This window comes from Rhinolophus sinicus, chromosome 15, assembly GCF_057876585.1.
Source record: "Rhinolophus sinicus isolate RSI-liver-muscle chromosome 15, RSI-T2T, whole genome shotgun sequence".
In the NCBI taxonomy this organism is placed as follows: Eukaryota; Metazoa; Chordata; class Mammalia; order Chiroptera; family Rhinolophidae; genus Rhinolophus; species Rhinolophus sinicus.
The window spans coordinates 95,020,662-95,044,005 of NC_142515.1; the positions used below are offsets into that span (position 1 = coordinate 95,020,662).

The 23,344-nt window shown below is 46.7% G+C and overlaps 1 protein-coding gene across 6 annotated transcripts in view; it reads left to right on the forward strand.

Moving 5' to 3' along the window:
* Positions 1-7,833: 7,833 nt before the first annotated feature.
* The window catches only part of ILF3 (interleukin enhancer binding factor 3), a 29,923-nt gene continuing 14,412 nt past the window's right edge, over positions 7,834-23,344 (forward strand). For 2 of the 6 annotated variants that reach the window (XM_019744945.3, XM_074338184.2), the window contains exons 1-5: positions 7,941-8,091; positions 19,143-19,236; positions 20,015-20,244; positions 20,409-20,586; positions 22,623-22,770. In XM_019744945.3, the coding sequence (XP_019600504.3) occupies positions 19,234-19,236; positions 20,015-20,244; positions 20,409-20,586; positions 22,623-22,770 (559 nt within the window). In that variant the 5' untranslated portion in view covers positions 7,941-8,091; positions 19,143-19,233. Of the gene's footprint in view, positions 8,092-18,257; positions 18,359-19,142; positions 19,237-20,014; positions 20,245-20,408; positions 20,587-22,622; positions 22,771-23,344 lie in introns of all 6 variants that reach the window. The other 4 variants (XM_074338183.2, XM_074338182.2, XM_019744944.3 and 1 more) reach the window with 4 other exon arrangements.

Below are 23,344 nucleotides of genomic sequence, written 5' to 3' on the forward strand. Positions count from 1 at the left end.
AGTCACATGGTCTGGACACGTGGTCCCAGGCTTGCTTTGTCCCCTGGCCCAGGCACCTGAGATGCCACAGTCTAGTCTAGCCGCTTTGGACTTGGAAAGCAGCGCCCAGCCCGGCTGCCTGGAGGCCCGCTGCTGCCCCCTGGTGCCAGCTATGGGTCACTCACCTTTGGGATGGCTACCCCACCATATTAACTGCCTTTCTACCCTATATATCTCCGCCCCTGGAATTTTTTTCTTAACTAGCCACCATGTTTTGAGTACTTCCTATATGCTTTCCATACCCTACTTCTATTACTCTCTCCATTAATTAAGTGAGGCAGGGAGGTTGAGCGACATCTCTAAATGTTGCCCAGTAGGAAAGGGGCCTAGACGGTATTTCAGCCCCGGTCTCCTTGACCCCAAAGCCCATACCCAGTGTCTTGTGTATATACTTTTCCTTACCCTAGCTCCTCTTAGCCCCGACTCCAAAACAGCTCCTAAGCCTGCCCACTTCTCCCCATATTTTCAGCTCACAGCCCCCTTTATCACTCACCGGGACCAGTGCAGCCCTCCCCTGGTCCCTAGCTCCTGCCATTAAGCGCCTTGCCTCCACTGTTCCCACAGGTGCAGGAGGGCACCTGTGGACACTTGAGTTCACGCCTCTTCTCTGATGAAGAACCCTCCATGGCTCCCACCTTACTCAGAGTGCAAGCCAGTCTTCACTACAGGGCCCTGCCCAATCTGCCCCATCACCTCCGCGCTGACTCATTCAGCCACCCTGGCCCAGGGCTAGTGACTGAAATGCTCTCCAGCTGGCTGTTTGCAAGGCTAGCTCCTCATCCTTCCATTTCCAGCTCAGGGATCACCTCGTCTAGGAAGCCTGTGCTCATCTAAAGTTGGCCTCTCTTGGTGATGACCACATCACCCTGTTTAGTTTTTCATGGCACCTGTCACAATCTCCAATTATTTATTTGTGTTTCCACACTTACTGTCAGTCTCCCCACTCAAAATGTCAGTTCAAAAAGGACTCAGATCTTGCCTCTTCTTTACCCTCTTATCCCAGGGCAGCAGGATAGAGTACACAGCAGGCACTCAGTATACAGGCAAGGGACAACTGAAGTAAAGGACTTAGCCCAGTCCTGGGCCCTGGGGAAGTGCACGGTGTTAGTGGTTGTTATGAGCATACAGCAGCCTTTAAGTTCCCAGTCTTTTATGCAGGCTCAAAGCCTGGCTGCTGTGTGCAAAGACTGTGACAAAGTAAGGAGCGCTGAGACCAACGAGGAGGCCACTGCACTAGTCTGGGTACATGCTGATGGTAAACTAGACTCAGGTGGTCTTGGATGAAAAGCATGCTGCTTTGGGATATAATGTGAAGATGGAACAGACCTGATTGATTATATGTGGAATGTGAAAGAAGAGCGAAAGAAACAGAAGGCAGGGCTGCAAGGGAGCAAGCTCAGCAGAATCCTGCAGAGGGCATCAAATCCTGCAGGGAGCTCTGGAGGGTGAGTTACCTCTCCAAGATGTTCTACACGGGTAAGTCCTTGACTAAAGGCGGAATCTTTAAGCTCCCAGGCATTTCTCATTCTCTAAATGTGCAACAAAGGTGCATTGGCAACAAGGTCCAGAGCCCAGGGTAGTGCCCTGAGAGTGGCAAGTGCAGGCTGTCATGCAAAAACATGCAAAACTCTGGTAATGACGCAAAGAAACTAAAGCAGATCCAAAGGGATCTGGATAGGACAGTGTGCTCTACAGGTAGGTGGACTTTGGACCTGCTGAATGCAGTATGGGAAGCTGTCATGTAGATGGTTAGATGTGCGTGTCTGGATTTCAGGGGGAAGTATCAGACGGGAGACATGCAATCGAGAATGCTCAGTGTTTTGATGGTCTTTCATGGTCTGTCGTGGGGTTGGTTGAGATCACCTGGGGAGTGAATATAGAGAGAGGCGAGGTCTGAGCCCTGGGGAAAGGAGAAAAGTGGGTGCAGGGGAGAACCAGAGAGGGACATCTGGGGCGAAGCGGAAGGCAGGTAATGTAGCACAAGTGCTCGTGGCTGTAGTGGCAGAAGAATATGGACACGAATGACTATTTTATCATGAAAGAAAGAAGGAAGGTCATTAGCTGAGAATGGAGCGTGGGGAGATGGAAGCTGTGGGAAGAAAGGAGGTATGAGATATCATCTAGTTGCATGGGAGAGCACCACATGAACGAGAAGTGTTAGGGAGGCTGTGGGGTTTTTTTCTTCTTCCTTTTTTTCCCAAACTCACCTAGGTGTGAGGTGCAAATAGAGAGTTAAATTTAGCTGGGGTTGGCGGAGAGGAGCAGAGACGTGAGGGTGGTGCAAGGGAGTGGTGCAGGATGGGTCGTACCCCTCCACTGCCCCAAACCCTTCCACAGCTTTCAGCACACCCAGGGTGAAAGCCACTGTCTGCATTGGGTCCACAGGGCCTTGTAGAAACTATCTGCCTTTTCCTAAATGTCCCTTCCTCCCATCTTCTGTCACTTGCCCCATTCCAGCCCCTGGAGCCTCCTTGCTGCTCCTTCCACAAGTATAGTCCACCACTGGGGCTTTGCACTGGCTATTCCCTGTGTTTGGAAGGCTTTCTCCTAGCAATTTGCTTGTCCTCTGTCCCTCAGCTCCCCATACTTTCCTGTGCACTGTCTGACTTCAAATTGCACCTGCCCCAGCCCTGCACACCCCTCACCTCACTTTTGTCCATTGCACTTACCACAACGGGACATATATTCCTTGCTTACTGTTTGTTGCCTGCCTCCCCCTCCAGGTCAGCTCCACGAGGGCAGGGTTATATATTGGTTGTTTCACTGTGTCCCTAGCAGGTGCTCCTGGTGGCATGGTCTTCCAGGCCAGCTCCTCCCACCCTCCTGCATGGTCTGGGAATTACCAGCAGGCTTTACCAAAGCTCTTTTCTGCTTGGGTTGGCCAGCATTCATTTCTGTGGTTTGCAACTCTGAGAGGTACAGATCCAGAATGATTCAGGATGAACCCAGACCAGGGGAAGGGGCACCACTGACCTTTTAGAAAGGAGGCATGCAGAGCACAGATGTGCTGGCCAGGTATAGGATGGCTGAAAACTCAAAGTGGTCCAGGCAACTAATAGACACATAGAAGGCCATGCTGTGTTTCCAATTCTGCAACTTTCTAGAATAGGTAAAGCTAATCTTGGTGATGTAAGAAGAGAATTGGATAGGAAGGGCAGAAAGGAACTTCCGGGGGTGATGACAGTATTCCTTATATTGATTGGGGTGGTGCTTACCCCGATGTATACTATAAAAACATTTGCCAAGCTATACACTTAGGATTGTGTATATTATACCTTATTCTTTTTAAGTTGGTTAAAAGAAGTGGGGCGTTCCCTTTTGGCGCATCTATCTGTAAGGTTGGACTGACTTGGGCACAGAGTGGGGCAGTGTGGTGGGTGACTCATGCACTCACTCACTTGCTGTTTCGAGTGCCCTGAGCTGGGCACTTCACATAGTAGACATATAGGAGTGAACAAGAACCTTGTTTACTGGTCTCAGAGTTTACCATCTAGCAAGGGAGATGGATAATATCAATATATACGTGGTGATAAACACTTTGAAGAAAATAAAGCAGTGTAATTGTATATTGCTCTTTAAGAAATGGTGGTCAGGGCAGGCAGGCCTCTCTGAGGTGACACTCGAGCAGAGAGCTGAGAGGAGGAAGTTCTGAGTATGGAGGGAAGAGTGTTTCAGGCAGACGGAACAGCCAGTGCAAAGGCCCTGAGGTGGGAGGGTGCTTGAATGAATGACTGTAATAAGGTGTGAAAGGACACAGCAAAGGACACAGCTGTATATCCTGGACTTACATCCTCCCAGGCCAGTAGCCCCAGCAGAAAGAACTTTCAGATGATCAGAGGCAAATCCCCGATCTGCCATTCCTTTGGCCCATTTTAGTGAACTGTCATCTCCGAACCAGTCATTGGACCAGGGGAGCTGTGGGTTTCATGAGCCAGACCCAGGTGGAGGCTGGGAGGCAGGAACAAAGAGGAAGAGAGGTGGTTCCCCAAAGTCAGGTCTCGGTTCTCAGAACAAGGAGGTCCAGCAGGCAAGTCACAGGTAGCTGCTCTGTGGGATGACAGAGCAGGAACTAGGGCAGCAGCAAGGGTCCTGGCAGGTGAGGATGATGACCTGAAGGTGATTGGGGTCCCACACGTGGCCCAAATGATAGCATCACTGTGTGGCTGTGTATTTTTTTCCCCCACAAGTCTCAACTTCCTGGAGCTCAAATGATGTGGCCACAACCTAACTTTCACTCCATTTTTTTCTTTTAATTTCTTAAAATTGTCATAAAATACACATAAAGTTTATCACTTTAACTTTTTTTTTTTTTTAAGGAGGGTGCAGCTCAGTGGCCCATGCAGGGATCAAACTGGCAACGTTGGTGTTATCAGCGTCACACTCTAACCACTGAGCTAACCGGCCACCCCTCACTAAACCATTTTTAAGTGTAGTTTAGTGGTATTAAGCACATTCAGTCTATTGTACAACCATCACCACCATACATCTCCAAAACTCTTTCATCTCCCCTAAGTGAAACTCCCCACTAAACAACTGCTCATTCCTTCTCCGCACCCGCCACTCTACTTCCTGTCCCGATGGATTTGACTCCTCTAGGAACCTCCTTTAAGTGGAATCATACAGTAGCTGTCCTTTTGTGACTGGTTTATTTCACTTCACATAATGCCTTCAATGTTCACCCATGTTGGAAGGAAGGATTTCCTTCCTTTTTAAAGCTGAATAATATTCCATTGTATGAATATACATTGGTTATCCCTTTACCCACTGATGGACACTTGGATTGCTTCCACTTTTTGGCTATTGGAATAATACTACGAACATGGGAGTGCAAACATCTCTTTCAGACCCTGCTTTTAATTGCTGGGTCATATGGTAATTCCATGTTTAATTTTTTTGAGGAAACACCATACCATTTCTCACTCCATCTTTTGGTTTAGTTTTCTTTGGGGCTGGTTTCATTCTCTGTCAAGTTCTTTCATCAAAGTATACCTCCTATCCCTCTAACCATACCTTACATTTCTCTGGCTTCAAGATCATTTCTCTGGCTTCTCTTACCCTAAAGTCCCAGGCCTAGTACTCACTGGCTCTGACTGACCAGATTTTGTCACTACTAAGCTACTCACTGTGGCCAAGTCATGGGCCTAATTTTGGAGTCAGGCAGTGGGGACCTGCCAACGGAACTACATATTTAGCAAGCTAGAAGGATGGTTCCCCCAAAACACTGTGGTCAACACATGTCTACTCTACTAAGAGGGTGGGAAGGCAGCTGACCTGGCTCAGAAAGCTTTCAAGGGGAGTTCTTGGGTGTGATCAAGGGAGTTGGGGGCAGGGCTGAAGTGGTAGAAATCTCTGAAGACAATGAGTGGAAGATGTTCATGAGGACATCAAAGTCCTACGGATGGCAAAAACTGTTTAGAGGGACTGCAAGAGGAGGGGACAAACCTTAATCTTCAACCAATGAAAGGGAAGGTGTAATAGGGAAGAGACGGTTATAGCTGGACGACAGGGGGTGTCAGTTAAGGCAAGGAGGTGACAGAATGGTTGTACATGCAGGGTTGTTAACCATGTCGTAATGGAAAGGCAAAGGTAGGAGGCTGGGTTAGGGTGGAGATACAGGGACGAGAGGACAGCTAGCCTCTTAGGTCTCCAACTTGTATGGTGACCAAGGAGAGAACACAGACAAGAAGCATGATAAATGCAGTGTCAGAAGTTGGGCTGAAAACCTCTTATCCAGCAGCTCCTGGTGAGTGCGGTAGGGTAGGGGTCGGCCCAGACAGACTGCACTTTTAAGGAAGTTGTGGTTTCCTCCACTTTAACTGCAACTCAGTGGATCCTCTGGATTTGATGGGCCATAAGTCCAGTACGTAAGAGTCACAACCATTAACTCTCCAGCATTCACTCCAGGCTGGTTACTCCAGCAAAGCTGAGGTTGAAAAACTCTCCAGATCTGTCCAGGGCTCCTCCATGGAGATTGTGGTTTGATCCAAAGTCGGCTTGAAATCAGGATCGTACCTGCCCCTTACTGTGCTTATTGCCCCTCTGATAGGGGTTGTCTTACAAGGTAAGATCCTTGAAAGCAAGTTCTTCATAAACGTTAACTGTGGGCCCCTCCCAAGAAAAGTTTTGTACTTGAGTCAGAAAACTAGAAACCTTCCCTGTTCTGCCACTTGGTAGCGCTGTTGGCTTAGTCAAGCTACTCTGCTTCGGATCCTGTTCCCTCCGGTCAGACACTGGTGATCTCTAACTTTAGTGTTAAAGTCAGTTGTCACCTTTATTATTAGTGACCTCGAACAATCTAAACTTACTTTAATCAACTGTCTGAATACATGCGCCATTAATTTTACCAAGCTTTTCTTCAATCTCAAGCTCTATTTGTTTAAGAAAGATCTCCAAGTTATGAAGGGAAATAAGATGCGAAATACAATTAAGCATCTCTGGGAGTAAAACATCTCTGGAGAGACAAAAAAACTTTACAATGGCTGCCAAGGAGGAGAGTGTCTGGGGGAGGAAGACTGTTTTCTCACACCCTTTTATATCACGTGAATAGATGATCCGTTCAAAATCCTAACTAGTGTAAATAAAAAAGAAATGCAGGTAGAGCATGCCCCCATTTCTGTAATATTTTTACACCTTACTTTTTAAATAATAGCAATCAATTGGGGACACTTGTTCTGCACAAAGAATTTTGTCAAGTGCTTTTTAAAAATATAATCATTTTGTGGATAAGGAAGGATAAGGAAACGGAGGCTTAGTCCTTGGCCAGGGGACTCAAACCTAGGGCAGGCACTGGATCTTGCATCCTTTACAAATTAGCTGCGCCGTCCCAACGTTTTTGCTAGGAAGACCCGCTAGTAGGCTGTAAGTTTTGAACGACTTCTCATCTCTTTCAGGTAGAAAACCTTTTCAACAACTCCTTGTTCCGGATCTCGGCAGCGTCTGAATCACAACCTCGCACCTGCCAACTTGCCTAGCAACGTCTGTCGAGCGCCAGCCAAATCCTGACACTGGAGGGGCGCGGGGCTTAGTTTAGGCACAAGTTGTATACATTGGGGATCTCACAAGGGGTCCGGGAGGATTCACCGACACGAGGCTTGCAAAGAAACGTTGCTCGGTCTATAGGACCTTTAGTAATGAGACCCAAGCTGTTGGCCGAGCGTCTGAGTCGCAGCACCGGTTCTCCAAAGAAGGGGCCGTGAATCCTCGTGTCAGGTCTCCTGCTTGACTGTGCCTCAGTTTCGCCATCTGTGAAACGGGCTGGAAGATCAGACTAGATAGGCTCTAACCTTCGGAGGCTCCAGGCCCGGCCGTGCCTTGTACAGGTAGGTACCTTGGGTCTTCACTTATCGCGGGTGATGAGAGGAGTGGGATGGAAGCTCCGTGGGTCGGCCTCCTTTCGAGGCCACACCTCCTCGACCGAGATCCGGCCACTAGGAGGACGCTAACTGGAGAGCCTCTCCGAGCCGTTTCCGCCAACGTACTCATGACGACGGGTGTGAGATGGCGGCCGCGCAGGCGCGAAAACTGGAAGGTGCAGGAGGCTCCGCCCTTCGCCCCGCATCACGTGATAATGGCGTCTTAAAACCGCCCTTGAAAAAAAAAGAGCCGACGTTGTCACAAGATACAGGCCGACCAATACGACAAAGGGAAAGAGAAAAGTCCTTGTCACGTGGCCCAGGATCAAGCAAGGCTTCGAAACGGGAGACGTCTCGATGCCACGTGACAAGCTAAACAACGTCTACGCTCCTGTCACGTGACTAGAGCCCGCCTCCTAATTCTCTTTTCGTCCCTCCCTCCGTCGTCGGCTAGGCCTGCGTCGAGCAGCAACGCGGCGGCGGGGGGGCGGGGCTCCGATCTGTCACGTGGTCCCGCACCTCCCCGGCGCGCGCCCGACCGCCCGCTCGCCCCCGGCCCCGGCTCCTCCTCCTCCTCTTCTCGCCATTGCAGTTGGACTCAGCAGCCCGGTGCGCACCGCGTGGCTTTTGGGGGGAGACCCCGGCGGGCTGTGGTAGGAGGGCGGCGGCGGCTGCGGTCCGGGAAGGGGACGCCAACAAGGTAAGCTCCAATGTGGCGGCGGCTGGGCCTGCTCCCGCCTTTGCCCCTCCCCCTCCCGTCTTCCCCCTCAGCGCGGTCCTGGCTGAGGTGTCGTGGTGACAAGGCCGGAGGAGCCCCGCGCTCCCCGCCTCTCCCCGGTCCCCTCGCCCTAGCGCCTGGTTCATTCCCCTCTCGCCAGCCTCGCTCCCGCGCTCGGCCGTTACTCTCTCCCATTGTGCCGAGGAAACAAAATGGCGGCATCGGCGGCGAGGACCCGGTGCGCGCGCATCCGTCCCCCCCTCGCGGCCCCTCGTCCCGCGGCAGCGCCTCGCGCCGGGGGTGCGCGCGCACCGGGCCCCCAGCCGCAGCCTCCCCCGGGCCGGGCTTTGTCTGTGGCGGCGCCCCGCGTGCGCGCACGTGCTGGGAGCACACACCCCCTTCGGGCCTGGAGCATCCAGGCCCGCGCGGCAGGGGCCACCCCTCCTCCTCACCCCCTCTTCCTCTTTGTCCCACTCCCGCCCCGGGTTTCAGGAGGGTCCCAGGTTCCGGAGGCGGGAAACGTGGCCTCCTTTGTCTTTACACGGCGCGGAGAGGCGGACCCCCTCCCTGGAACTCTGTCCCTACGCGGATTACAGAGGAGGCCTTTCTGGGTTCATTGGGTTCCCAAGTCTGTTCAGCCAGGCCTCCCCCATATCAGGATCTAAACTTGAGGGAGGGTTTGAGATTTCCCTTTTTTTTAGTACAGGTGCTTCATTGATGTTGAGCTTTTTCCACATTGCTTAGGATTTGCATCCTCTCCCAAAATGGTGGTATGGTGCTATATTTGAGTGCACCGTAATCTGCAAGTTTGGGACCCAAACATGAGTGTTAAAAACTCTCTTCTACCTTATTTCCTCAAGTAGTTGAATGACTGAGATTGTGCCCAGGTTAATCCTCCACCTGGATGAATTCGGGTCGTACAGTGATCAGCATGCTCTCCCCCAACTCAGTGTCTAAACTTGGGGAGAGTAAGCCATCTCTTCACAGTATTTTCAAAATTTATTTAAAGTTGCTTGGGATTCTGCTTAGGGGGCGTTAATTTCTGTGATAAGCTTCTCTCTTCTGGATTCACGTATTCCATATTGTGAATCTATTTCTGATGGCTTAGGAGTCTTTCCTTTTTACTAGTGGTCTGGTGGCATATTTGGGGTCCACGGGAAAACACAAGGTGTCACCTGAAAGTTAAGATTCAAATTTAGTCTCTCTTTCCTTCAGGTGTCTGGTTGGGAATCTCCAGGGATTGCTCACAGTGCTGCAACTGTGCATTGTATGTGATGCTTTGTGTGTGGTCTCGTGGGATGTACAGACAGCAGCCGCTCAGGCTGTGAATGAAGTGTGGGAACCAGAGGCTGGCTCATTCACAGCTGGAAAAAGGAAAATAAGATAAGGCTGTAGGGCACAGGCAGGTGCTACTATCCCTGTTCCTCCTCCTGGGGTCTTTGCTCCTGAGCTGTCTCTTGACCATGTGGGCGGTTCCGGGTCCCTGCCATTTGCCAGTGGAATCTGTGCAGACCCTAGTGTTGTCTGGAGCTGATTGGAGGCTGGCAGTTACTGCCAGGCTTGGCCTTGACAGCACTGGACACTGACCTACCAGTTTCCCTACCCTCCAGGAGCTTGAGCAAGCCTGGGAATCACTCTCTTTCTGGAGTGGAGTGGTGTCGAATTGTTTGCACTTTTGTTTTTCAGGATTGAACTCATCCAATGCCTACAGGCAAAAATTCCGTTAGCTCCTTCTAGTATACTTAAGAAGGCTTTGTTTGTTTGTTTGTTTGTTTTTTTGGAGACCCAGAGTCCTGGGAATGAGGAATTTAAGGCTTTCTTATTTTCTTAAATTCTTTCTGTCAAAAAAACCCACAGTGGGAAGAGTGGCTGCTAATATTCATATGTCATATATGAGGTGTTGGTTTTCGTGCTCCCCTGGTTAAGTTCCCTAGGTAAGGACAGGTGCAGTCTGTGGTGATGAAAGTCTGTAAGTCTCTTCTCTGGGTAAACAGTAGGTGGCATCTTGTCTGTCTTTAGGCTTCAGCGAGGTGTGAGGGTTGGAAATGTTCTCGCTTCTGAATAAGGCTTTAGAAGTTTTATTTGAGCTGGGACATCTCCCTCTTAATTACTTCTCTGACCCCCCCCCCCCCATCCCCAGTTACTCTTGATTTCACCTTTTATGGCTCAGAGGAATGATTCCTTTTCCCAAGAAACTTGGGTTTATACCTCCTTGAACTTGACCTGCTACATTTTGTCAGTAAGTTTATTAACCTTGTGCAGTTTTGAACGATATGTAAATGTCACATTCTAGTATTAGCATATATGGCCTATGAAATGGTGACATTTTATTCACATCATGCTTTGATTGAACCTTCACAGGAATTAGGATTTTCTAGACTCTCTATATTGGATGCAAAGTCCTGAGAGAGGAAGATTTGAGTTTTTGTTCCCCAGCGGAAGGGTTTGGAATGTGAGGCAGATGGTGGTTTGACATGAGTCTATACACAATTCGTTAGTGAAGGGTGTCGGGTCCTGAAGGGATGGAGCTGACTTCAGTTTCCTGCAGCAGCAGCATCTGACAATTTCTGCTGAAACAACTAGCTTCCCTCTTTGATTTGTTGTTTAGGATAAGTTGGTGCTGCCTCTTTTTGATGCTAGCAGGGTTGTAGAAATAATAGTGAAAGCCAGCCAGGCAAGTGTTTGCTAGGGAGCCTTGTAATTTTTAAAAATGGTTTCTTGCCATATTTATGCTCTGTTAAACCCCAGTGGAATTTTTCTAAGACAGCACGTTATAGGTGATCCCATTATAAGTTGCAGTTGGGAATTCAGACAGACTTTTAGCATCTGCTGTTTTTAGATGTCTTGAGCAAGCAATGTCCAGTTGAAATTTTTTTCTCTTGTCATTGAATGTCCATATAATGAAGAAATTGAAAATGTACCCACTAGTTTTAACAGGAAAATGAGTTTACTGTCTCGGCTGTTTCCTTGGGGGCCATATGTGATCACCAAGGAGCATTTAGTCACAGAGTTAAATGCGCATCCTTTTATTAGAGTTTAAGTTTGCTCCGTACTATTTTTATAATCTTGGGTGATCAGTGAGAAGTAGTGCTGTTGGCAGTTTGAGGTCCATGGCAATTTTTCTCGAACATTCCAAACAGCCTTCCTTCTTATTTTCAGTAGGATTGTGGTTCAAACTCAAGGGTAAGGCCTTAACTGGGATAATCTTCCAGGCCACTTGTTCTTCTGCTGTTTGCCTTTCAACTGATTTATTACTTTGTGTGTGTGTGTGTGGTGGTTAAAGAATGACATTTTGCAGGTTAGGTTTTCCTCTCAGTGGTACACGTGGATTTTTTTTGCAGGTTGATAAATCCTTTGTGTTCATAATTTAAAAAAACTGTCTGAATGTCAACAATATGGAAATACCAGCCTGGCCCCAGGGCTCATAGCGGTACTTAATAAATATTTGTCCTGTGAGTGACCTGTGCAGAATGCTTACAGGAGGGGATAATAGCTGCCCAGTAAACAGGGAGGTCTGTGGGCTGCCCAGCGAGAGCTCAACAATGACCACAGCTTCACAGAGCGGATGTGTGAGCTGACAGGGTTGGAGAGAAGGTGAATTGAGTTGAATTTGATGAAGTTACTTGAGTTTGTTTTTTAAAATCTAAGGCTTCAGCTCTGGAAAAACACTTTGGCAGTTTCTCACAAAACTAACAGGCAACTACCATATGACCCAGCAATTTGACTCTTGGGTGTTTATCCCAAAGGTGAGAAGATTTATGTTCACACAAAAACTGATGCACAAATACTCATAGCAGCTTTATTTGTATAATACTAGCCAAGAACTGGAATGTCCTTCAGCAGGTGAATGGTTAAACAAACCAAGGTACATCCATACCATGGAATACTACTTAGCAATAAAAAAGAACCAACTGTTGATACACAACTTGGATGAATCTTGAGGCAGTTATGCGGCATGAAACAAACCAATCATGAAGGGTTACATACTACAATTCCCCTTACCTAACATCCTTGGAATGCCAAAATCATAGAAATCGGGAATGGGGTAGTGTTTGTTAGGGGTTAGGCATGGGGGACAGTTGGAAGGTGAATGTGACTATACAGGGTAACAGGAGGGATCCTTTTGCCAATCGTCGGGATGTTACTGTATGAGTGAGTATCAGTATGGTGGTTATGACGTTGTACTCTAGTCTGCAAAAGGTTAACAGTGGGGGAAACTGGGTGAAGAGTACACTTAATCTCTGGTATTTCTTACAACAGGTGAAGTTACAATTATCTCAAAGTGGAAAGTTTTCATTTAAAAGTTCCCACTAAAATAATTTACGTCTGAGTGATAATGACTTTCGACAAGCAGGTTTTTTTTCTTAACTAGGGGGAAAACTGCTTTGAGAAAAGTAAAGAAGTTCAGTTGTATGCTACATTAGAAAATCCTCCAAGGCTTCCCACTGAGGATAGATGGATGGGTTGCCTGTTTCCCCAGCAGGTGTGGAAGATTTCCTGTGCTGGCTTCTTTCACCTCCTTGTTACCTGAACAGCATATTGGAAAGAGGGTTTGGTAATTCCCGCTTGGAGTCATGTTAAACCTTCTCCCTTATATCTAGGGTTTCCTGGCGGGAATTCGCTCCCGTTCTTGGGAATTGGTTCTTTACCATTCCTGAATCCTGAGATACAAACTGTTTTCTGTTCTCCACGATGAATCGTTTTCACAAAGTAGCGGCCGACACTACCAACCACCTGGGTTCAAAGAGCGGATTTTCCCGATTTCCCGACCAATTTTTCTCGGGATTTGGGAATGGGAAAGTGAAAAAAATTCCCTATAACAGGCAGGAATTCCCTCCCAGAAACCCCAGTTATATCCTCTCTCAGGCAAATTTTAAAACATTTCTATTGGTTCATCCAAGAGTAATTGAAATTACTCCTATGATAAATTGCATAAGTAGTTCTACAGTTGAAAAAGCATTTTCCCACATTGTCACCTTTAATCATTATTTGCATCTATGAGGCATTGGTTGTGTTTTCATGTCATTTGTGATCCAGCTCCAAAAAGGCAAGTGATTTGCTGGAGGTCCCACAGCTGCCAGATTGGGGAGCCCAGGTGAATGCAAACCTGGGGCTTCTGCTCTAAGACCTGTGGGTGTTCCACAATGCCAGGGGGTTTTGGGGGGGTGGAATATTGGGGAACAGTGTGTTTCTCCAGGACCCATCAGCTCCAAGTCGTTGTCCTTCAATCTAGTTGTGGAGGGCGCAGCTCAGCTCCAAGTCCAGTCGCTGTTTTCTTTTGTTTTGTTTTTTTAATGGGGAAGGGGAACAGGACTTTTTCCAAGTCAAACTGTTGTACTTTTAATCGTAGTTATGGAGGGCGCAGTTCAGTTCCAGGTCCAGTTGCCGTTGTTAGTGGCAGGGGGCGCAGCCCACCATCCTTTGTGGGAGTCGAACTGGCAGCCTTGTATTTGGGAGCCTGCACTCCAACCAACTGAGCCATCTGGCACTGGCCCATGTGGGATTTGAACCAGCAGCCTTCGGTGTTAGGCGCATGGAGCTCCAACAGCCTGAGCCACTGGTCTGGCCCCCCAGTTACCGTTTTCAGTCTTAGTTGTAGGGGACGCAGCCCACCACCCTGTGTGGTTATTGAACTGGCAGCCTTGTTGCTGAGGGCTCACGCGCTAACCAGCTGAGCCATCTGGCTGCCCCTCTGGAAGCTCGGCGGCTCGTTAGCTCGTTGTCTTCAATCTAGTTGTGGAGGGCGCAGCTCACTGGCCCATGTGGGAATCGAACCGGCAACCCTGTTCAGAGCTCGTGCTCTAACCAATGGAGACATCTGGCCGCCCCAAGGAAGATATCTTTTTAACTAGTTATACACCATCTTCATCTTTTCATAAGAAAAAAGGATATTTTAACACTGAAGATATAGAAATAAAATTAAGCTTAAAGGGTGGCCCTTTACATTGAAAATATTTGTGAAAATCTTTATTCCTAACTTTATACCTCCCTATGAACCAATAAAGACATTGTTGGAGACAGAACTCGGAACTATTGCACTAGCGACTTGAGATTTGTGTTGGCCTAACGCATTTCTCAGAGTGCTGTCCTTAACCAGACGTGAGATGGGCATCTTCTGCCTGGGTTGCTTTGTTGAAATCATTTTCTGTGTGTCCTTGGTGTGAATCTATAAATGTTTATGGAATCACTAAAGAGTAGTACATGCCTATCATTTCACTTCATACCCCAGGGTAGGATAGTTCCAGACATCACGAAGCCAGGAGCTGGGTTGGGTCATTGTATATTTCAAAGTCTTTTTAGGACCAGCATCCACTTCAGGACAATTCCCCAGTGTTGCTGGGATAGCTGTAAGGTTTTGTGAAATACTCTGGAAAGGGGTGGTCCACCCTCTAAGGTAAATGGGGCCATACCTGTTAGGGTGTTGCCACTACACCTGTTCGTTCTACAAACATTTGCTGATCCACATATGCTGACTTGGGCATGTTTCTTTCCCTGCAGCAAGTGCCATGAACGTCATTCTAATTAGCGAGAAGTCAGAAAGATGGTCATCACGTTGCAAACATATGTTTTGTGGTTTAAACTTCTGTTGTAACTCCATGCAGTGGATGGGCTGGTTTTGAGAACAAAAGAAAGAAACCTGGTTCCTGTGTGTTAGAACATCTCCAACCATGCAGGTCCTGTTTAAAATCCTGACCCTTCACTGTCCACTCATTCCTCCCGTGGGCTAGTGAAAATTAGGCTTTCCTCGTGCCCAGGTTTGCATCATGAACAGGGTTGCAGGAGCAGCTGTGTGCAGCCATTCGGAGCTTTTGTTTAGTTAGGTTGCTGCGGGCAGTGGAGTGTTGCGTGTGTGGGTATTATGGCTTCTCGGTAGCTAGCAGTGTTTCTGGTTAAAAAAGTTTGATGAGGTTTCTGCTCATCCAGAAGACCTGTTTGTTAATGAGATGGATTCCCCGGTATTTAAGATCAGAGCAGCTGGCTTCAGAGAGGCTGGCTTGGTTGACAGATCTGGGCTCACACAGAAGAGATGCAGGAGGTGGGTTTTGTTGCCCTGCAAAGGAGTGTTGGCTCCAGTTCTAAAACATTTGTTTTAGTTCAGGTGATGAGTACTCTTACTCGCTTTGTCCACCTGCATCAGGAGGCATCACCACCAAGGCCTGGTCTAGGAGGAGGGCTCAGGATGAATGGACCACAGGTGGGCCAAGAGGGGTGGTCAGAGCCAGCCACAGTGCCGGGAATCCCATCAGGGGTCCCTTCTGGGCCTGCCTGTTGGAGCAGAGGCACACCCCCGTTCCCAGTTTTAAACTGAGGTGAAAACAGCAGATGGAAATCTACATGCAGGACATTTGCTGAAAATAGGTGCATTTGAGGGGTGTGTGTGTGTCCGGAGACACTTTGCATTGGCTGCCATTTTGACACAATGAGTATCTTGATCCCCAGTGGGAGGAGGAGGCGTTTTTCTGCTGCTCACCTCTACTTGTCAGATGGTGTTTATAGCAGCGATTCCCCACACCAACTGGGTGTACTTCAGTACCTTTCAAAGTAATTTTCCGAGCATGGAGTTGGGATGCAGACATCTCCAATGGTGGCAAATTAGTGTGTTTTTTCTAATTTTTATTTTTTGAAAGATTTTACTGGGGAAGGGGAACAGGACTTTATTGGGGAACAGTGTGTACTTCCCAGGACTTTTTTCCAAGTCAAGTTGTTGTCCTTTCAATCTTAGTTGTGGAGGGCGCAGCTCAGCTCCAGGTCCAGTTGCCGTTGCTAGTTGCAGGGGGCACAGCCCACCATCCCTTGCTGGAGTTGAACCGGCAACCTTTGTGGTTGAGAGGATGCGCTCCAACCAACTGAGCCATCTGGGAGCTCAGGGGCAGCTCAGCTCAAGGTGCCATGTTCAATCTTAGTTTCAGGGGGCGCTGCCCACCATCCCTTGCAGGACTCGAGGAATTGAACTGGCAACCTTGTGGTTGAGAGCCCACTGGCCCATGTGGGAATCGAACCAGCAGCCTTTGGTGTTAGGAGCACGGAGCTCTAACCGCCTGAGCCACGGGGCTGGCCCTCGCAAATTAGTTTTTTTTTAAGTATCGTTATGGACTCATGGATTTGCATAAACATGATGTGCTGAATCAGTTTTATATATTTGAAACATGAAAAATTCAAACATTTTATTATGAAAAATTCAAAGGTGACACAGTTTTACAGTGACCACCTTCCTGTGTACACACCCTAGGTTCTGCCAGTGACATTTGACTGTACTTACGTTTCACACATCTGTTCATCCATCTGTTCTGTTCATTTTTCAGTATTTTTATGATGCATTTTAGAGTAAGTAGCAGAAAGTTAACAGTCTTTCCTCTGAATATTACCTACAGTCCAGTATTTACAGGTTTTTCTTTTGAAGTAATGCACATGTCTTGAGTGTACCATTCAATGAGTTCTGACCATTGCATACACCCAACCCCTACCAAACGTAGACGGTGACCAACAGAAAGCACCCTTGGGCTACTTTCCAGGTGTTCCCTGCTTCCGTTCCCCAAAGGCAACTGCTATTCTGAATTTTTTCTCATCTATTAGTTTTGCCTATTCTAGAACTTTCATATAGGTGGAAGGTGTTTTTTGTTTTTGTTTTTGAGACTCAGTTGCCTCAGATGTAGTGGGACAATCTCTGAGCGTTTTCTTGCTTTCGGACACTGCAGTGTGACTGACCCGTGCCCATCTGGTACAGTTCCTGTCTCAGGCACTGAATCAGCCACTTCTTCCAGGAGCTCCTTTTAGTAGATTTTAGACAACATCAACCCTACAAAGATCTGAGCCACCTGGAACCTTGATTTAAGCTGTGTTATTTTTTGAAATGGCTAGATTTGATATTTGAGGAGGGATGTGAGATGAATAGGTGGTACAGTGTTTCCTCGAAAATAAGACCTAGCCGGACAGTCAGCTCTAATGCGACTTTTGGAGCACAAATTAATATGACCCGATATTATATTATATTATACTGGATCTTATATTAATTTTGGTTCCTGCACCTCGTCAGACTTGCACGGAAGGAGTTTGTCCTTCAGGATGTGCTAGCTGGCCGCGTCTTAGGAAACGGGACTTGCGGGCCATGTCCCACCAGGTAGTCCAGGGCCTGGCACGGAGGAGGTACACACTGAGTACGTGTTGAATAAATAATTACGTCTTTAAACATCAGCTTTTGTTATCAGATTGATGAGGTTCCAGTGTAGATATGGCCAGAACTGGTGGCTGTTTAACATGGGTTCTCGCCATTAGGCTATGATTCCTGGAGGCCTGCTTCTTGTTGGTTTAGAATTGGTTTTCTGAGCTTTGGTTTGATTTTTAGATTACCTGCCATGGTTGCAGTTTGTAAGAGTGCTTAAGTTTACTGTGCATTAGAAAAAAAATTTATGGAAATTGTCAAATACATGCAAATGAATCCCAATATACCCATCCCCCAGCTTCAGCAGCTATCAATATTGTGTAGTCTTGTTTCATCCCTCTCCACTTCCTGCCTCACTGGAGTATTTAAGAGCAAATAGTAGGAATGTGCTTTTAGCCATAAAATTATTTTAAATATGCATCTAAGGTAAAGATGTTCTTTGCGAACACAACCACAGTATCATTTGTTCCTGACTGAACTGTGATGATTCCTGACCACAGAAAGCGCTTTTGCATGTGCATCACTCACCACTAGCTCCCGCAGCAGCCTGTTGGTGTAGATCGTACTGTGGGATCTGCGCTTCATGCGTTGCATAGGTTGACTCATTCACTTTTCAGTCTCCTGCAGAGGAATAGCGGCTGCTGCTTCGCGTTGCAGGTATAGAAAGAAGCTCCAAGGAAGCTTTAAGGCCACATGGGTACTGCGACTGGGCAAGCAGGGTTTCAGACCCAGGTGTGTGTGGAAGCTCCCACTTGGTGACAACCAAGTGGCTCACCAAGAGCCCACGCACAGCCAGCAGCTGAGCCCAGGGACTGGTCCTCCACTCCCCTCTCCCCTTCCTTCTCCCTCCCCTACCACGAAGCCTTTGATCCCTGAAGCCTTTGATCCCTTCGTCTTGTCTGGCTCTGCAGGGGCATCACCTTCAATTCCATTCTTAAATTTTTAAGTTCTACTTTGGAACCTTTAAATTTTTTATTTTGATTGCTAGGTCATCCTGAAGAATTGTGGGAAATTCTTGTTTTGGCCAATCACATCGATGTTTGTCCTAGAAGTGGCTGCCTTTCCAGGATGAGCCTGCTGCCCTGGCTGGTAACTGGCTTAGATTGAAGGAGCTGGCTGCTAGGTGGTTGGCATGCGATGGGTGCATTCATCTTTTGCATGTCATGATGATGGGTTTTTTTGTTCTTATTTGGAAGATTTCATTGTGGACCAGACTATTTGCACAGAGTGGGAATTGAGTAGGTTGTAGTCAGCATGCTATTTAAAGAGTCCAAAATTATAGTTATAATTGCGTTTGTCTTGAAGACTTCTATTGTGCATTTCAGTTGTCTCGGCTTCTGCAAAGCTGAACCCACAGGTGTGTCCATGTGGTTTAGTGGTCACATCCACCTGATGTTTCAGAAGGTTCTTGGCCTTTCCAGGTTGTAGAGGCCTTTGGGGCCCTGTGTCTCCTGCTTTCCTTATTGTGTCTTCATTATCCTCAAGGACCAGAGCTCCTTCCTTCTCCAAATACCACAAGATTTTGCTGAACATTTCTACCTGTACCATTTTTCTGGAGGCTTGTTAATATTTTTGTTTTTGTATTTGTAAGAATTGGCATACTTTATATAAGAAATGTTGAAAGACAGAAAAAGTAAAAATCATTTGAGTGTTGTGGGCCTGAAGTGAGACTTGGTTTCCAGAAACCAGTTTTCATTTTTAGGCAGTTTTATAATTGGTTGTTTATACCTTGGCTTAGTGGTGGTTACTTGGAAACAAAGATGTGTCCTGCTGTGCTAACAGGGCTCCTTCATGAGGCAGCACCGCTGTCTGGCTGCTAAAATTCATCCATCTATGAAATACTTGAAACTAAAAAGGTTTTCTGATCTTATAGATAGCCGAAGTATTGATAACACCAAGGAAATCTGTCATAATTTGAAAAGATAAGCAAAATTTGATTTCCAGACACTACCGAAGAAATAAAAATGGTAAGAAAGTTGTTTTTTAAATCATAGATGCTATTTCTTCGTTTGTGTACAAGTATTTGTAGTATTGCCTCAAAACGTTTGATTCTGTCATTTTTCATTAGACTTTTTAAATTATACTGCATAGTGTAACAATTAAATTACCATAGAAATGTATAATTACCCCCTTTCCCCACTGCCTAGAGAAAGAAAGGACACTGTTATATTTGGTGTACTTTTCTGATCTTCATTCGTGTTCATATACAGTAGTCCCCTCTTATCTGCGGCTTTGCTCTCCGCGGTTTCAGTTACCTGTTGTCAACCGCAGTCCAAAATTATTATACGGAAAATTCCAGGAATAAACAATTCAAATTCACCTCACTTCATCTCATCACGTAGGCATTGTGTCATCATCACATCACAAGAAGACGAGGAAGGGTGAGTACAGTACAATGAGATATTTTGAGAGAGAGAAATATCACATTTACATAACTTATAGCATATTGTTATAATCTTATTATTTATTGTTAATCTCGTACTGTGCGTGACTTATAAAAAACTATCAGAGCTTTATACACACAGGACAAAAACACAACATAGTATATATAGGGTTCAGTACTACCTGAAGTTTCAGGCATCCACCAGGGGTCTTGGAATGTATTCCCGCGGATAAGGGGGGACTACTGTAATCTTATTTTCACACGAATGATAAAGCATAGTTATGAGTTGTGCAGCTTAAAAGATAAGTGGTGGGTTGCTTTGTCTCTTTGCATTGTTTTTTACTGAGTTTCCACATTTTCAGCGTCCATTGCGAATTTTTGTGAATGATGATCGCCATGTGATGGCAAAGCATTCTTCCGTGTATCCAACCCAAGAGGAGCTGGAGGCAGTCCAGAACATGGTGTCCCACACAGAGCGGGCTCTCAAAGCTGTGTCCGACTGGATCGATGAGCAGGAGAAAGGCAGTAGCGAGCACGCTGAGTCTGAGAACTTGGACATGCCCCCGGAGGACGAGACCAAAGAAGGGGCAGGGTAAGTTTGAAGTTTTATGGGTTTCTTTTTTTTCTTTTTTCCCCCTAGGGAGACTGGCCAGTGTAAAGGTGAGCATCTTCTTTTCTAAAGAAACTCCAGCCTCTCTGGGTCCTCTGGGTTCTGGCTAGACTGAATCCCTCACCATGCATTGATCTGTCCCTCAGGGAGCAGAAGCCAGAGCATATGACCAGAACCCTGCGGGGTGTGATGCGTGTTGGCCTTGTGGCGAAGGGCCTGCTGCTCAAGGGAGACTTGGACCTGGAGTTGGTGCTGCTATGCAAGGAGAAGCCCACGACCGCCCTCTTGGACAAAGTGGCTGACAACCTGGCCATCCAGCTCACTGTGAGTGACGGCCTCCACTGGGTGGGGCTGGATGTTGCTTAGTGGGGATGGGGGCAGAGGAGGCGATGCCCAAGTGTGCCGTGCGCTACGAGGCACTCTCCAAACCCACCCTCGCACCTGTTAACTCGCACGCCTTCAGGATGGGTAACAGGCAGGATGCCCCAGAGCCACCAAGGTTCTGTGGACAGCGGCTGGCAGACTGCGATGGCCCCCGGCTGCCAGAGCGCGGTTCTAGGACCTCCCTGGGCGTGAGCTTCACATCCAGACACCATTGAGTAGAGGAATAGATTGTACAATGGTTAGCTCTTCCTCCCCGATCCAAACCTGGCCATAAACAAAAACTTTCTAAAACCATTTTAAGGAGTGGCCGGTTAGCTCAGTTGGTTAGAGCGTGCTGCTGAAAGCATCAAGGTTGCCAGTTCGATCCCAGCGTGGGTCACTGTGAGCCACGCCCTCCTTAAACACAACAGCAAAATACCAGTTTGTTTCATTACAAAAGTATTGCAGAAAGAATAGCCTATGACATTTCTTGAGCATTTACTGCACCCCATCCTAGGCCAGGCGTGCTCTTCACAAGTATCATTTCATCTTCACAACGCTCCTCTTAGGGCTTTATCGTCTAAGTATTTGAGAAGATATAACTAAGGTGCAGGAATGCTGAGTAACTGACCCCAGCATCCCCAGTTGGTGAGTTCTGGGCTTCATCACGGCCACATACTGCCTCTTGGGGACACAGTCACTCTGGATTTAATGACAGGATAAGTAAAAGAAGAAAGGAAAAACAAAAAAATCTCATTCCTTAGGAACACTATTCACTTTTTTATGTAAGCATGCATTCTGTCGCATGTGACTAACAATTTAGGTTTCAGGACAAAGGTCAGAATTGAAATGTGGAACTAATGCAATATAGTAGATACTTTTGGGGAGGTATTTAAGATGAATCCCTAAGCTTTCCTGTTTTAGTACTAAGTAATTTTTAACTTAATTTTATCCTCGTCTATAAAAAGCATACTAATTGAAGAAAATTAAGTTGGTGTGTTTCTAAACGAAGGACAATTTTTTATAAAGAGTTGGTTCTTTAGAGAAAGATATAAATCAAGTGTATTTTTGTTGATTTAAGTTAGTGTTTCTTTATGGCAGTTTTGTCCCCCAGGGGACCTATGGCAGATTCTGGGGACAGTTTTTGTTGTCACAGTATGACGAGTAGGGGTGCTAATGGCATCAGTTGGGTGGAAGCTGGAGATACTGCTCATCATCCTACAATACACAGGACAGCCCCACGCCCTAGAATATTCCGGCCCGAAGGCCAGTACTGCTGAGGGAGAGAAACCCCAGTTTAGATTTTTCAAAGTGCGGTTGTCCTCCCCACAACGTCATACTTTATGTTTACCTTTTTAAAAAACCATAAAAGCTTGAATTTTCTTCATCAAGGTATATAAGTGGTACAAAGAAGAAAGCAGAAGTCAGACTGTTGTAACCATCCTTGTAGACACATTCATTTGCAGCAAGTACATACTTTAATATGCAACATGTGATACAAACTACTTCACACCATTTTTACTCCACACAACTCCTCCAGGTGTGGAAATAGCGGTGGCTGGATGCCCATTCTGTGCTGGGCACTGCTTTCCATGTAGGGCCTGCTTGAAGCCTCCTGCAGCGTTGTGGTGTAGGTTATGTCATTAAGTCTATTTTACAAATTAGAAGCCAGTCTTAATGAGATTAATGCTTTGTCCAGTTATGCAACCAGCACATGACAAAATGAGGATTCATACTCTTGTCTCCTCACAGAACTTAAACTTTTACTTGTTGCATTATGAAGCTCCCTGTGAAAATCACTTCTCTCTTTACGAAATACCCAGAAAATGGCCAAGACATAGCCATCAAGAGGGAGGTCCTGACCCCCTGGATGAAGGGACTGCTATCTGTCATGCCCCAAGAAGTTGGCCTGTCTACTGCAGTAACAAGCAGGGCTAAATAGAAGTGTTGATTCCCTTGAGGAGAAAGTGTTTTGAAAGTTGCCTTTTCTTTTTTAGGCCGTTACAGAAGACAAATACGAAATACTCCAATCTGCTGATGACGCTGCGATTGTGATAAAAAACACAAAAGAACCTCCATTGTCCTTGACCATCCACCTGACATCTCCTGTTGTGAGAGAAGAAATGGAGAAAGTATTAGCTGGAGGTAGGGAGGCTGAGAAGGCCAGCAGGACTTGGGAAACGTGGTGTTCCCTCACTGTTCAAATGTGCTATTCAGTTTTAGACTGCGTTGCTAAAAGGATATCGGTGTAGTTTTGCCCACCTTTACTCTGAGATCATATCTCCCATTCGGTTTTGGTACTGGGGAGTTTGACCAAACCGTTGCACTAAAAGTGAGTAGCACTTTTCAGATGATTGCACCATTTTGGTTTATCTTAATCTTTGAATCTGTCATCAGTGTTATACCTGGGTTTTCTGTTGAGCCATTCTCTGGCCTTGGAAAGGCGTGTCTCGGGTGATGTTACAATTTTTAAAATACGGAAGAAAACCAGATGCTTTCTGCATGAACATCATGTTGGAGTTGTGCTAACAGCTTGTGGTGCCGCAGAACTGAGGGCCTCTTCGTTTGTTTTCCTTCCATTGGCTGCTTTTATCAGTGCAGTGATTGAAACACAAAGATACAGAGTTTTGGATAAAGTTTTAAACAGTTGTGTGATTTTTTTCAAAACAAAACCTCAGGTGCTAATAATTCTTTCACAACTTCAAGTCCACCCAGAGCC